The 13,414-nt window shown below is 41.1% G+C and overlaps 1 protein-coding gene across 2 annotated transcripts; it reads right to left on the bottom strand.

The window, feature by feature from the left end:
• Positions 1-352: 352 nt before the first annotated feature.
• Positions 353-12,710, bottom strand: lrrc32 (leucine rich repeat containing 32). Of its 2 annotated transcripts, none has more exons than XM_011483960.4 (3): positions 12,569-12,710; positions 7,618-7,711; positions 353-4,441 (listed from the first exon to the last, which is right to left on the bottom strand). In XM_011483960.4, the coding sequence occupies exons 2-3, from the start codon at positions 7,705-7,707 to the stop codon at positions 2,606-2,608; spliced, it is 1,926 nt and encodes a 641-aa protein (XP_011482262.1). In that variant the 5' UTR covers positions 7,708-7,711; positions 12,569-12,710; the 3' UTR covers positions 353-2,605. The 2 variants fall into 2 exon arrangements, with proteins under 2 accessions (XP_011482262.1, XP_004076894.2); XM_004076846.5 differs by lacking the exon at positions 12,569-12,710 and adding an exon at positions 10,104-10,330.
• Between the last annotated feature and the right edge of the window lie 704 nt (positions 12,711-13,414).

Raw genomic sequence — 13,414 nt, 5'->3', positions numbered from 1 at the left:
CATATTACTAGATCTGTACCAAGCAATTCTATTCTTTCTAACTATCTATTGAAATGTACTTTTAGCTAAGCTGGGCTGAGGTTACTAGCTGCTAACTAGCTAAGCTAACTTGCTGCAGCTTTGGTTAAATTAATGAAATATTTATTTTGAAATATCACTATCTGTACCAAGCAACTTGATCGTTTATTTCTAACTAGTAAAATGTATTGTCAGCTAAGCTAGGCTAAGCGAACTAGCTTAATTGGAAATAGAAGCGGGAATCTCCAATAAACCACAGACAGGATATTTTATTTTGAAGTTTTTGGTAAAAACAGTAAAGAAAATGCATGACTTCAAATAAAAAGGCAGAAGACAGTGTTTGTTTGTTTATTTAAAAAGTCCTGTTAGCTAATGCGTAGCAGCAGCTAACCTAAGGATTTTCCTTCCGTGTTAAAAATGACAAACTACACATCAAAGTAAAACACACCACTTAACAAACACGTAACAACAAAACCAAACCACGACATGAAGTTAGTAATGTTTAAGTGCGTCCATTTCCTTCATCACTTTTTCTAGACCTAGATATATTCCTTTTAAAACAGTCAGTCAAAAACTGGCCCATTGAGGACCTGTACTTCATGTTTTTAATGAATTATAACATATTTTCCCTTGTATGTTAAAATTGGTCCCTTATGGGTTTTTATTGGACACAGTAACACCCCACGTCAACAATGAAATCCCTCTAAGGGCTCAGATAAAAAAGTTACTAAAATAAATTATATTGAAAACTTTAACATCATCTTTTAGTGTTAAAATTACAAAGTTAAATTCAGTTACACAAATAAAAGACTATTTAAAGTGCAAATTATGAAAAAAGGTTAAATAGAAAGCTTGGATAAACATTTGAAAATCAAAAAGAAATCTGTAACCCTTCATAGTGTTCTTCATGTTTAGCTTAAAAAAATCTGTTTCAGATGCAGACAAATGTTTCACCGTCAAAGGCCTTCATTTTGTGTTATCTTGTCTTCAGTGAACACTCAAAGATCTGTTCAGCCACAACTTCATGAGTTTAGCACAAAGACTGGAAACAGTGGAGAAAAACTGTCCTACTTCTCTTAAAAGCAGTCATTCTTCAATTCCCAGTCCTGCATGGTCCAAAGAATTTTACAGCAGCTGGCGTCACATTGCCTGCACTACAAATGTTCTTTCCCAGGGTCAAATCTTCCCAAGGGTCCCCCCTGTCTTTGTGGAGGACATAATGGAACCCTGATAAACAGTCCATGAAGGGACCACAGCGGGGCGTTCACTGACTTCCCTTCAGTCCAGCTTCTTCTCAACTTCTGATCTTCACCAGAGGAGTTACACAGGTGGATTCAGGTGGTGGACCAAACTCCTGTCTGTGTGCTAAAGCCTTAGTCATACCTGCCCCTTACGGGTAGATACGAGCTGTCTGCGGGTGAAGTATGGACAAACCTGTACACAGGTGGCCCGCACATAATATCAAAGTTGTAGAGCTCTCAGTGAACACGTAGAGCAAAAAAATTCAGGACCATTTTTGCTCTATTGGCATGCTGCAAGCAACAGGTCTATGAACACTTATGCAACACCTGAGTGTGAAATAGGGGAGATGCAAGCATGTTGTATGGATTTTTCATTGTTTAAACCCCTCAAAACCTGTTGAATGAGATGATCAGCCCACAGACAATTAGAGTGTAGGTTGTGGACATCCTACGGGCGTCCCACGGGCATTTACATATTACGTGAACACTGCGTGCAACATTTGCGCATGGTCATCAAGGAACCAGTACTCGCAACTTACTGACGACTAGAGTGGCACGAGGACACCCTGCAACAGCATCATCCGTACGTCATAAGTGCGTGTAACTTCCATAAGCCTCAGGAATACAATAATACAATTACCACACGCACGACAATGACGTTCCTATACTATAAGACACACCTGGGCTCCTGTCTATGATTCTGCACTGCAAAAATAATTTACCAAATTGATCAAACTTTATGTAAACACAACCTTTCCAGAAACAGTTGAAAGCATCTGATGTTAGTGTGAATATGTCCTTTTACATTCAACAGTTTTGTGTGAGGCAGGTGGCTTGGTATGACATCTAATGTAACACTGCTGCTTCTGGCATGACGGTGTGTGTAACCCTTGTGCTATCCTGGGCACTTTAACATTGGGAGTGGGGTCATCTAGACCCACTAGACAGTGCCCTGAACCTTTTTTCTTCAATGATTTGGGATCTTCACTGGTGTCCATGGATTACATGAAATCTTTCCACCTTTATCCACCTTTGTCATGGTAGGGAGAACACGTCAATGTAAGGGTGGGGTCATCTAAGATAGCACCAGGGTTAAGCAGAAAACTAACCTCCAACAACCCAAATGGTTCTTGTACTCAACCTCACAGCTGCTTTTCCTCTTTACGAGCCTCATTTTTCCAGAGGTGCTTGCTTCATCAGTTTGTCTGGTTCACAGGAATTTCAACACTCATCTGGTCAACTGTGCCAGTCAGTGTCTGCTGTCTGTAGTGGATACTCAAAGGAATCCAAAACCAGAAGTAGCACTAGCCTCCAAACTCATCTTCGGACTTTCATGTCCAAGACGTTCACGCACTGAACCTTCTGCTGTGCTTCTGTCTCCTTAAATGGCAGCACTTAACCAGCAGCCCCAACATGAGCATTAAAATCACCACCATCACTACGATGACGGTTGTGTAGTTTGGGACATATGGTCCGCGGCACATCTCCTGGGTCACCTTTCCGATGTTTACGGGCTCTGAATGGTCCTGGTGGCTGCAGGTGACCATTTCTAAATCAGGGACGGTGACTGTGGAGTGCCTCACAATGTGCAGGAAGCCGAGGTTTTCGCAGCAGCTCAGAGGGTTGGAGCCCATGTAGAGGGTCTTTAGTGAGCGCTCCAGGTCCACAATGGTGTTTTGGTCCAGGGTGACCAGGTTGTTGTTCTGTAGGTTCAAGGACTCGATGGAAGACTCCTTGTTTAGCAAGGGTAGACTGTCCAGCTGGTTGGTGGACAGATCGACGTGTCTGAGGCTCCTCAGAGAGGACAGCTCTGTGTTCAGGCTGGACAGGTTGCTTTCCTTCAGAAGAAGGTAAGCCAAGGAGTCTTCCAGACCATAAAGGGAGCCTTTCTGCATATCCAAACCAGGGTTCAGGGACAAGTCCAAGAACCTCAGAGGTGTGTTCTCGAAGGCCTTTGAGGGCAAAGTCCTTAGATTATTTTCAGAGATATTCAGGAACCGCAAGCTGTGAATGGAGTGAAAAAACACACAACCAGGAGGATCCTGCTGGTCTTCATCAGAGGAGCAGATTCTGAGGTTGTTCTCCTGCAGCTGCAGGTGTCGGATGTTTGGAAGGCTCTGAAATATTTGCTGGTCAAGCATTTTGAGGTCATTTCCTTGTAAGTAAAGCTTTCTCAGGTACTGCAGTGTGTTTTTCTTCAAATGTAGACTCTGCAGAGAGTTATAGCTGAGGTTTATGACCTTGGCCTTCTGCAGCACACTTTCATTGGTGATGGAAAACGAGCTGATGCAGTTATGGCTCATGTTCAGGATCTCAAGGGAAGTCATGCAGCGAAAAAACCTCTCAGGTATGTCTTTCAGGTTGTTGTAGCTCATGTCCAGGTATCTCAGCTTTTCAAAGGACAAGTGTGTCTGCTTCTCCAGACTTTCTGTGACTGTCTGAATGCGGTTCCGGGAAATGTCCAGGTGCTCCAGGACGTTTTTCTTTGGAAGAAGAGGGAAGTAAAGTATTTTGTTTTCACTCAGATCAAGGGAGACAAGTTCAAAGTCGATGTCTGGAGATGCGCTTTGAAAATCCTCCAGACTGTTCTTGGAGAGATTCAGAACCTTCAGGGTGTTCAGATTGAAGTCTTTGATGCAGGTGATGGAGTTCTTGGACAGGTCCAGTTCCGTCAGGTTCTGCAGAAAGTCAAAAGCGCCGTCTTCAATCTCCAGGATGACGTTATTGTGGAGATTGATTTTCTTCAGGGACAACAATCCTCTGAAGGTGTCTTGTGTTACTTTTGTGATGCTGTTGTCACTCAAAGAAACACTTTCCAGTGACGGGGAGTCGGCCAGGAAAGAGTCTGACATTCCCGTGTAAAACCCGTTACCTGAAAGATCTAGAGACTTAAGTGCGTAAAGAGGTCCAACATTTACTTTGGAAACTGCAAAAACGCTTAGATGATTCCTGGAGAGGTCTAAGACCCGCAGGTCCGGCATGTCTTTGAAGAGGCCCGGCTGGATGAAGTGGATCTTGTTGGCATGTAGATTCAGGCGATGGAAACCAGTGTGGAAGCCCAGAGTCTCCCGACTGAGGTTCTGCACCTGGTTCCGTGAAAGGTCCAGCGTTTGGACGCCACGAGGAAGGTTGACGGGAACCCCTCGGAGTCTCAGATTGCTGCAAAACACGTCCATCTGGACCTGAGAACAAAGACAAACGCACCAGCGTGATTACAGCGGCACGCAGCCGGATTTCCTGACACCAACCGAGCAGCTAAACAAGGACGCCGGCTTTGTGAGTCACCGCATGTTTGCCAACGAGACCACTGACGCTCCAACCCTTTATCTGAAAGATCAGTTATTGAGAACCAAAGAGACTCGGTAGACTTTGGCAAAGAAAAAGCATTTCATAATTGTTATTAGCACATTCTGTCATTTTCTCAGCCTTTCTTCTGTAATAAATTCCAGTATTTAAGTTATCAAGTGAAGTTAGTAACAGGAACCAGATGGCAGGGAGAGCATGTGTCCAAAAACAGCCCATAAAACTGCCTCCTCCTCTGTGTTCTCCAAAGCAGAGAACATTAAGCTGCTTGGCATGCTTGCGGCTCGCTGGAAGGGCATATCGCTGCGGCTGTAAACAAACATAAGATGTTTTCTTTTCACTGGAGTGTTAAAACATCATCCGTCTGTTATTGGAGTCCGAGCGGCCAATCAGACGAGAGCCTGGGTGTTATCAGCGCCATCTCCTCTGCCTGGTGGAGATGCTGTTTACTTCATGTGGAAGCTGCTCTTCATCACACAAACGGGGGCTGTAGAGGTTGGAGTTTGGTTTTGGCTGCTCGGTGAAACTAAACAGAACTCAGGTGAAAAGCAAACGGGGAAATTCACTGTTGAATGTTTGGCTTTCGTGACAAACTGAGAAGGTTTTTACTCGAGGTTTTAGAAAACCAAAATGAAACTGAAGCTTACTTTATGTAGTTTGCAGTTAAAAAATTGTCAAAATATTTGTTTTGCCCTAAAAGTGATCAATGATTTAAATCCAAACACAACACTTACAAAAAAAACAACAACAAAACTAAACTGGTTAAGTAAATAAACAACCAGAGGAGTCGCCCCCTATAGGTCAAGAGCAGGAAGTAAACCATATTTATTATGCAATTTTTCTGATGTAAAGTAGTTTAGCATTAGAATTGTTTGTAACAAACCAAATTTATTTTATTATATTTACCATTTTATTATCTTAATTTGATATATTTATATGAAAATTCTGTGATTTTACTCAATAAATTCACCTATTAATGGGCTTTGGCCTGTTAGTGAAATATAAATGAAATAAAATAAATCTAAGACCATGAACTCAAAGTTTTAGAGCATCAGCTTCACATCTCACTGTTCCTGACCGTCTCCATTAGTCTATGCAACTGCAACTTGGAGGGAAATTCATCGTCCAAGTCTCAACCCTCCAGTCTCAAAGTCAAAACAAGTCATTTCAGTAGTTGAAATAAGCTGGAGATGCAGTAAAGTGTATATTTAGAAATCTAAAAAGTCAACAGTTTCTAGAAGACACGCTTTACTTCAAATCTCAGATCCAGTTTCTTGTATTTCTGTGCTGAACTTCGTCTTGCAGTTAAAGAATTGAGTTCTATTATCTCAAAAAGTTGTCCAAAGAACCCAAAAGAACCAGTTTGTGCCCCGGAAAACCCATTTACTGTTTCTACAACAATCATGCCATGATATTTTTTGGTATGTTAACAACCAGAAAAATGTTCATAATGACATAATATATCATCTGTGTGTCATGAAAGCGGCCCATCCAGGAGTCCAAATGTAATCCAAACCAATCATTCGACAGATAATATTGTCTCCAATCAAAATGACCCAAAATCTGGACGGGTTCAAATGAAAGTTCTTTTGATTAATTGTCATATATTCATTAAAAAAGTTTTAAAATAGCAAGAATCGCATGAATTGTTTCTGCGTTTTTGGCTGCGGGGGTCACAGAATCTTTCCTGTGAATTTCCGGAACAACTTATCAGATCCGTGGCTCTCCTTTGGCGGGGGGGGGGTGTTCCAGACAGTGAGTTGGATCCAAATGCTCCTTAAGGGGAATTTGGATTTATGTGCCGCCAGACTAGAACACAGGAAAGATCTCAGACGGTCTCAAAGATGAACCGAAACGGCAAAAAGTAAGACAAGAACGTCTATTTTGAAGCAGACGACCATAAAATAATTTGACAAAACTTCATTTCTTCAAGGAGAAAAAAATGTAAAAAGTACAGAAAGCAACTTTATATATAGTCACTGAAAAGACGCTTTTTCCTTTAAAAAAAAAGTACCGGTGGTGGTAAAAACCAGCAGAAAACAGGTCAGTCGACATGATCTGGGTTTTGGAGAAATTTAACCAGAAAAATATATTTTAAAAATATCTACAAGTTTTTAATACGTTTTTGAGTCCAGCTGATCTAAAATCTGCAAACCACATGAGAATTAATGATGTTTCTTCACCTGAATTCAGGCTAAAGGACTTCCTTCACTGCAAGCCGTTCAGAAGGAAAACAAAAACCAAAACGGTGATGAAGATGACACTGCCCCCCCCCTCCCCACAGGAGGAAAAAGAGACGGCGAGGAGCAAATATCCCCCAAGAATATTTGCCCTCATTTCTGTTCAGACTGAAACACAGAGGAAGCGGGGACATTTCCATCAGACGGAAGGACTTCTACAGTCGATTTCACATCTTTATTTACTTCTACTTGAAATTAAAGGGGGGGGGGGGGGGAGAGATATCGCTGCTTTATTTGATTTTTGCTCTAATTTATGTATTCTTTAATAAACAACTTTGAGATGTTTTTGGAAATAATTCATCCCATCTCAGATCCATAGTACCTGTTGAGTGTTTTATCTAAAAAATATATCCACAAACAATTACAGAAAAAATCTGCAGCTTTGGGTTAGCAGAGCTTCTTAGTCTGAGTAACATTTGCCGACCGGACTTCAGCGGCGAGCTGCTGCAGGAAATAACTGACCGTTGGTGGAGGAAGGAGCGTTTAGCCGTCAGGAAACTCTGAGTGCAGATATTTCTGCTCAAAGAAACCTTAAGAGCTGAACGAACGACCACCTGTGGAGCCGCAGCTGTGATTCTTTGTCGTGAAGACGGCTCTTTCCCCCGACGTGACAAAAACCCCTCAAGACCCGATGATGCAGCGTGAGGCGCATCTTTGAAAGTGCGTGACTGCAGCGCAGAAGAGGTTTACAGTAGGGAGGAAACAAGGGAATGCAAGTTGGTTGCCATGGGCAACCCATCCTAACCCGTTAAAGAAGTCAGATTAGATCATTAAAAAGGGTTGTTTTTTTTTTTTTAAACGCAGAGCATACTTACGACTTGGCACGGAGGGAGGCGTCCTGGGGGATGCGCAGACGCCGCCATGCAGCTGACCAACGGCAGGAAGAGCAGCTGGAGGGCGGCCATGGTGCTGCAGCACAGAGAGCCAGACGAGTCAGACTCAGAGAAATGCAGGAAGCATCCTGAAAAGGGAAGGAAGCCGGCGCTACCTACGGCGTGACACTGCCGACCTTTCATGGTGCTATTTCTGCCCTACAAGCACAAAAGGGGCTTTCTCTTTTCATGCTTTTAGGCTGCACAACGAGTCACTCAGAAACATGACTCAGCAAATATTTATCTATGGGAGATACTTCTAAACAGGTGACTTTGACGAGTCATGACCAAAATATAAAAATCTGTGCTCGTTGCTTCCTTAATTCTTTTTTTCTAGTGAGAATAGAAGCCGATAAACAAACTTCAACCAATGTTTCCACAAAAACAACTCCTGACATCTGCCCCCAAGTCTGGAGGGAGACTTTAAATGTTTAGATCATTCCCAAAACATCCACGTTCCTCCCATCAGTCGCTTCACGGAACGTTTTTTATCAGGAATCACAAACTGAAACCGTCCGCTTCCGGGGAAACTTCTTCACCTTTGAAGCCTCCCTTCTCCCAGTTCCAGCAGAAAATCTAGAAAAAGGTCACATGTCTGAGCCGTTTCCCTCCAAACCTTTTTTTAGCCGCTTTCACTCATGTGAACGGTTGAGGTTGGTATTTATAGAATACTACCCACGTATCGGTGACGGAGGAGGAAGTGGTCATATGAGGCTTGCGTACCGCATCAGAAAACAAACGTTATCTGTCTTTTTTTTTAAGTAACTGGAAAAACAAGGCCTTCCCTGAAAAATCCCACCAGTGGGTTTAATAAAGTCAAATGTCTCTCAGAGAGGGTATAGATTTACTCATGTCCAGATTTAAGTGAAAACACCCATATACCTTTGTAAACCTTGTGCTATCTTAGATGACCCCCCCCCCCCCCCCTTCCATTGAGGTGTTCTCCCTACCATGACAAAGGTGGATAAAGGTGGAAAGATTTCATGTAATCCATGGACACCAGTGAAGATCACAAATCATTGAAGAAAAAAGGTTCAGAGCACTGTCTAGTGGGTCTAGATGACCCAACTCCCAATGTTAAAGTGCCTAGGATATCACAAGGGTTAAACCTCTTTTGGAGTCCACTTCAAAACAATATTCATAATACTGTTGTGAAAATGATTATTTACTTGTTAAAAGAAGAAAAAAATCCAGGAGTTTCATTCTGGGTTCAGATGGTTTAGTTTCTGATTGTCATCTCAGACTCTACAAGCCTCAGACAGTATAAGTAAAAAGTACTAAAGTACTAAACTCTAAGTAAAAGAGTCCCTCAAATAAACCAGAACCCTTACGAAACTTTGGTGAAGAGTTAACCTCCTTAATGTCTGAGCACGGTGGTGGTGGTGTAGTGATGTGGGGTGTTGCCTAAAGGATTCAGACTCCACTTCAAAAAAAAAGTTAATTAACTTATATATTTGGTCATTAGTCTAAAGATCAACTAAATGTTCCAAACATTTTACACAGTTTGGAGTGTTTTTGATAAAAAACCAAAAACAGGATTCCCTTAGTCGCTGTTTGCAGAATCATATCTTAATTTAATAAAAAAATCCCTAAATTTCCAAACTCAAGTGTTCATTTAATAATCACCTTTAACGTTCTGCTAGAAGGAATTAAAAACGTTCAGACACGTTTTAGGTCATAAATGATGTTTGTAAATATATTTTTTTGCTGATTACATTAGGATGCATAACTTATCCAATCATTCACTTCTCAAACGTATCAGGTGTATCAGAGTATTTTGGTGATATTTTTCTGAATCCAGTCGAAGCTCCGAGCGGCAGCGTCTGCTCTCCAACCAGAACCTTTTAGAAACTTTGGACCAGTGACCATCAAGTTTGGTAAAGAATGAACCAATATACTGTTAAACACGGCGGTGACGGTGTAGTAATATGGGCTTATTATATATATTTGTACAGAATGTGGACTTATCTTCAAAAATAACATGGGATAAACGGACATATTAGGTCACTTGTGTGGAAATCGACTAAAGGTTACGAACATTTGACACAGTTTTTGATAAAAACAGGATTCCTTCAGCTGGTCCCAAAGTTCAGACAGTTTAGCTCAGAATCTCACAACTTTCCAAACACTTTTTGCTGAAGAATGTCATAAATTCTGTTCACAAATATTGTCTTTGTCGATTACATTGAGATAAAACCCTCTTTTAAACTTCAATTTCTGTCAAATGTAAATCCTAACATCCTGATTTTTTCTACGACAAGTCGAGCCAAAAGGTTGTACTTTTTTTCCCCTCCCGTAGAAGTACTTCCACGTGTATCCGATTACTTTTGCAACTTTTTCCCCGCCACCACCGAAACCCTGCAGGGGCTCCAACCCGCAGCGTCTGCTCTCCAGAACCCTCTGAAAGCAGAACTTCTCTGTGCGTTTACCTGACTCTCAGGTGGTGCCTCCTCATCCTCACCGCGCCTCCCAGCCCCCCCCCGCAGATCGATGGCCTAAAGCTCCCCCCGGCTGACTCCGGCCGCCACATCGCGCTGCTCCGGCTGCTCTCCAGCCATCACGTCCTGTGAAAATATCTCCCACCTCTCTCCCCCCTCCCACCGCTGGCAGGGAAACACCATATAAGGGGGGAGGGGGGGAGTTCAGTTTTTACACTCCAAAGAGATGAGGGGGGGGGCCCCCATTCTTCCTCCCAAAAAAAAAAAAAAAAGCCATCCATTAACCCTGAAGCTGCTCCCGACCTTCTGACTCAGAAAACATCTGGATGTTTGGGCTCAAAGGCACAACGGCAGCGTTTTGATCAGAGAAACCAAAAGCTAAACGTCTGACAGACGTGATGACCAATCCCACGTCCTCTGTGGGAGTCAGCTGCTGTCACGCGGCTCGCCAGCATCACTGGGATGATCAGCAGCAGCATCAGATGACGCGCCGCCGCCGCCGTCTGCTGCGCCTCCAAAACATCAGAGTAACTTTCAGGAAGGAGTAGCTTTGGAGCGAATGATGTCACCAGATTCAGATCAGACGTCCTCTCAACACACCAGCCTTTGTTTTCTCTCTGAGATCAGCATCAAAGGAGCTCCTAATGATCCAAATTCATCCTCAGACTCCAAGAGCGGTCAGATCTGAGGAGACGCCAGAAACCCCCAGACCCTCTGCCGTGACTGAGGCTTCGGGACCTGGACTCAGGTCCGGTCGGAGCTCCAGCCTCGCGCTTTCATCCCCAGCTAAGAGAAGACAGATGCCGCCCGCAGGCTCGTCTCCTGTCCAGCCTGGAAAAGTCCCAGAGAAAGCCAGACTTCCATTTCAAATCAGCCGGTTTGAGCCGGTCTGCCGGTCCCTCAGAGTCAGATCCAACACTGGACCTTCCTTCAGATCACCGTTAAGCACATTTTTAAAAAATGCAGCACCAAAACAAACCCAGAGGGGACGATCTTCTTCACTTTTCAGCAACTATAGACTTGAAGTTTTGGCCACTTTGATCCAAACTGACCTCAAACACTCAGACATTGTTTATAAGTACTGATTGAGCTTAAAACAACCCCTTTTACCCCCAAAACTCCAAAAGGTTTCAGAGAATAAAATCTAAACAGACACCAGAGAGGCGGGAAAATGACTGTAAATGTACAGAAGCGTCACCAGAAGAAGAAGAAAACTTTTAGGATGATGAGCTGAAGATTTGAGGACTTTATAAATTCATGAATTTCCAAATCCATATGTAAAAGTTATGTAATGCCAACAAAACTGACGTTACGGAAAATTCCTATCAACAAATCTAACTTCAGTAAAAAATAGGTACTACAAGTACATAATACTAAAAGGAATGAAGAATACCTGAAGTTGACTTTTTATGTACTTGTAAACCTAAAAGTCTTGGTCCAAAATAGTATTCAGGTAGTATTCGTCCTACTCTCCACTTTCATGGTTTATAGTATCCCTGCTATACTTATATTGAAGTACATTTAATATTTACTACTTTTTTCAAAGAATATATATTTAAGTTTCTATTGATCTAGCTTTAGCAAAAAAGTAGTACTCCTAAAGTTTAGAAGTACCCTTAAGTATAAGAATAACCCTGAAAAAACAAAAACAAGATCACATTTCTTCTGCTTTCAAAGTTAATTTGATAATTTTTTCAATTGTCTTCGGTAGCATAACAATATAAGAATGAAAAAAAAGACAATATATTTATATATATATATATATATATATATATATATATATATATATATATATATATATATATATATATATATATATATATATATATATATATATATATACACATACATGTATACTATAGACATGTTGTGTAGGACGTATACTAACAGAATACTACTACAGACTAAACTGGAACATTTTGAGTTTATAATATAATATAGATAGTATGTAAAGAGTAATCTTTAAATATACTGTCTCACCTTTAGTATGTAACCCTTGTGCTATCCCAGGCACTTTAACGTTGGGAATTGGGTCATCTAGACCCACTAGACAGTGCTCTGAACCTTTTTTCTTCAATGATTTGTGATCTTCACTGGTGTCCATGGATTACATGAAATCTTTCCACCTTTATCCACCTTTGTCATGGTAGGGAGAACACGTCAATGGAAGGGGGAGGGGGGGGGGGTCATCTAAGATAGCACAACTAAGAATACTTGTAGTACACTTATGCAGACTACTTTTGTCAATTGAATCGAAAATCAATGAAAGAAACTGACAACATAGCGGTTTTTCTAAGGTTAAAAACAATATAAGCTGAATTTCTGATTCTACATGTGTTTTTAAAAGATCAAAAACTTCCTCCTTTTTTTATTTTCTCCTCCATCCTTCATCCTGAGACCCGGAAGCTGCAGGTTTTCAATAAATCTTCATGACGATCCCAGAAAACAAGTCCTACCTGATCTGCTGTCAGCTGGGACTCGAACCGTCGCCGTTTCATGCTCGACATGCTTTCATTTATCATGTTTTATTTGCTGTGTTTGGGGGGGGATGTGACTTAACATCTATTTTTCCCGGGATTCCCGAAGGCTTTGCTCCACCTGGCAGTCAAGCTGAGGGTTTTTTTTCCACCCACCTGATCAGGATCACGTTACGCTTCAGCTGCGAGCGCCCTCTGCTGTCATCGTCAGGTACTACACTTCGATCACGTCACTATTTCAATGTCATTATAGATCAAAACTCCTATAAATAAACATATTTGCAGTAATACACATTGAATCCATTAAATATGATTGAATATTGTTGATGTTTGATCAGAAACATAATCCGTTACTTTTCAATCATTTTTTCAATTTTTAGCCTGAATGTGTTTGATATTTCTGTTTATTTATTTTTATTGCTTGAAATCAAAAACCAACTATTGTTTTACGGTTCATTTTGTTTTACACTGCTTTGTTTCCGGGAAAAGTTTCTGAAACATTTTTCCTCTTACTCCTTTTTGTTAGTTCACTTTCCGTGTCACTAAATCAAATTTACATTTTTACCTCATTTTTTTGATGAAACAAAATAATTAAAAGAAAAAAATATATCTATTGATTATCATTTGTTTATTTGCATAAAACGTGAAGATTGTAAACTAAGCCCAAAGATAGAAAACATCATTTTTGATTAATTATTTGTTTTCATTTTCTTTCTTTAGCAGGAAGTCTAACACAGTTGAAAATTATGTTTGTTAATTTTTAAACAAATTTTCATTTTTATGATAAAAATAATCAGTGGGTCAGATCAGACCAATTTATTTCTT

Source organism: Oryzias latipes, chromosome 14, assembly GCF_053564925.1.
Source record: "Oryzias latipes strain Hd-rR chromosome 14, Olatipes_Hd-rR_3.1".
Classification (NCBI taxonomy): domain Eukaryota; kingdom Metazoa; phylum Chordata; class Actinopteri; order Beloniformes; family Adrianichthyidae; genus Oryzias; species Oryzias latipes.
Note: the sequence above shows the minus strand (reverse complement) of the source record. Positions and strands in the feature narration are given on the sequence as shown.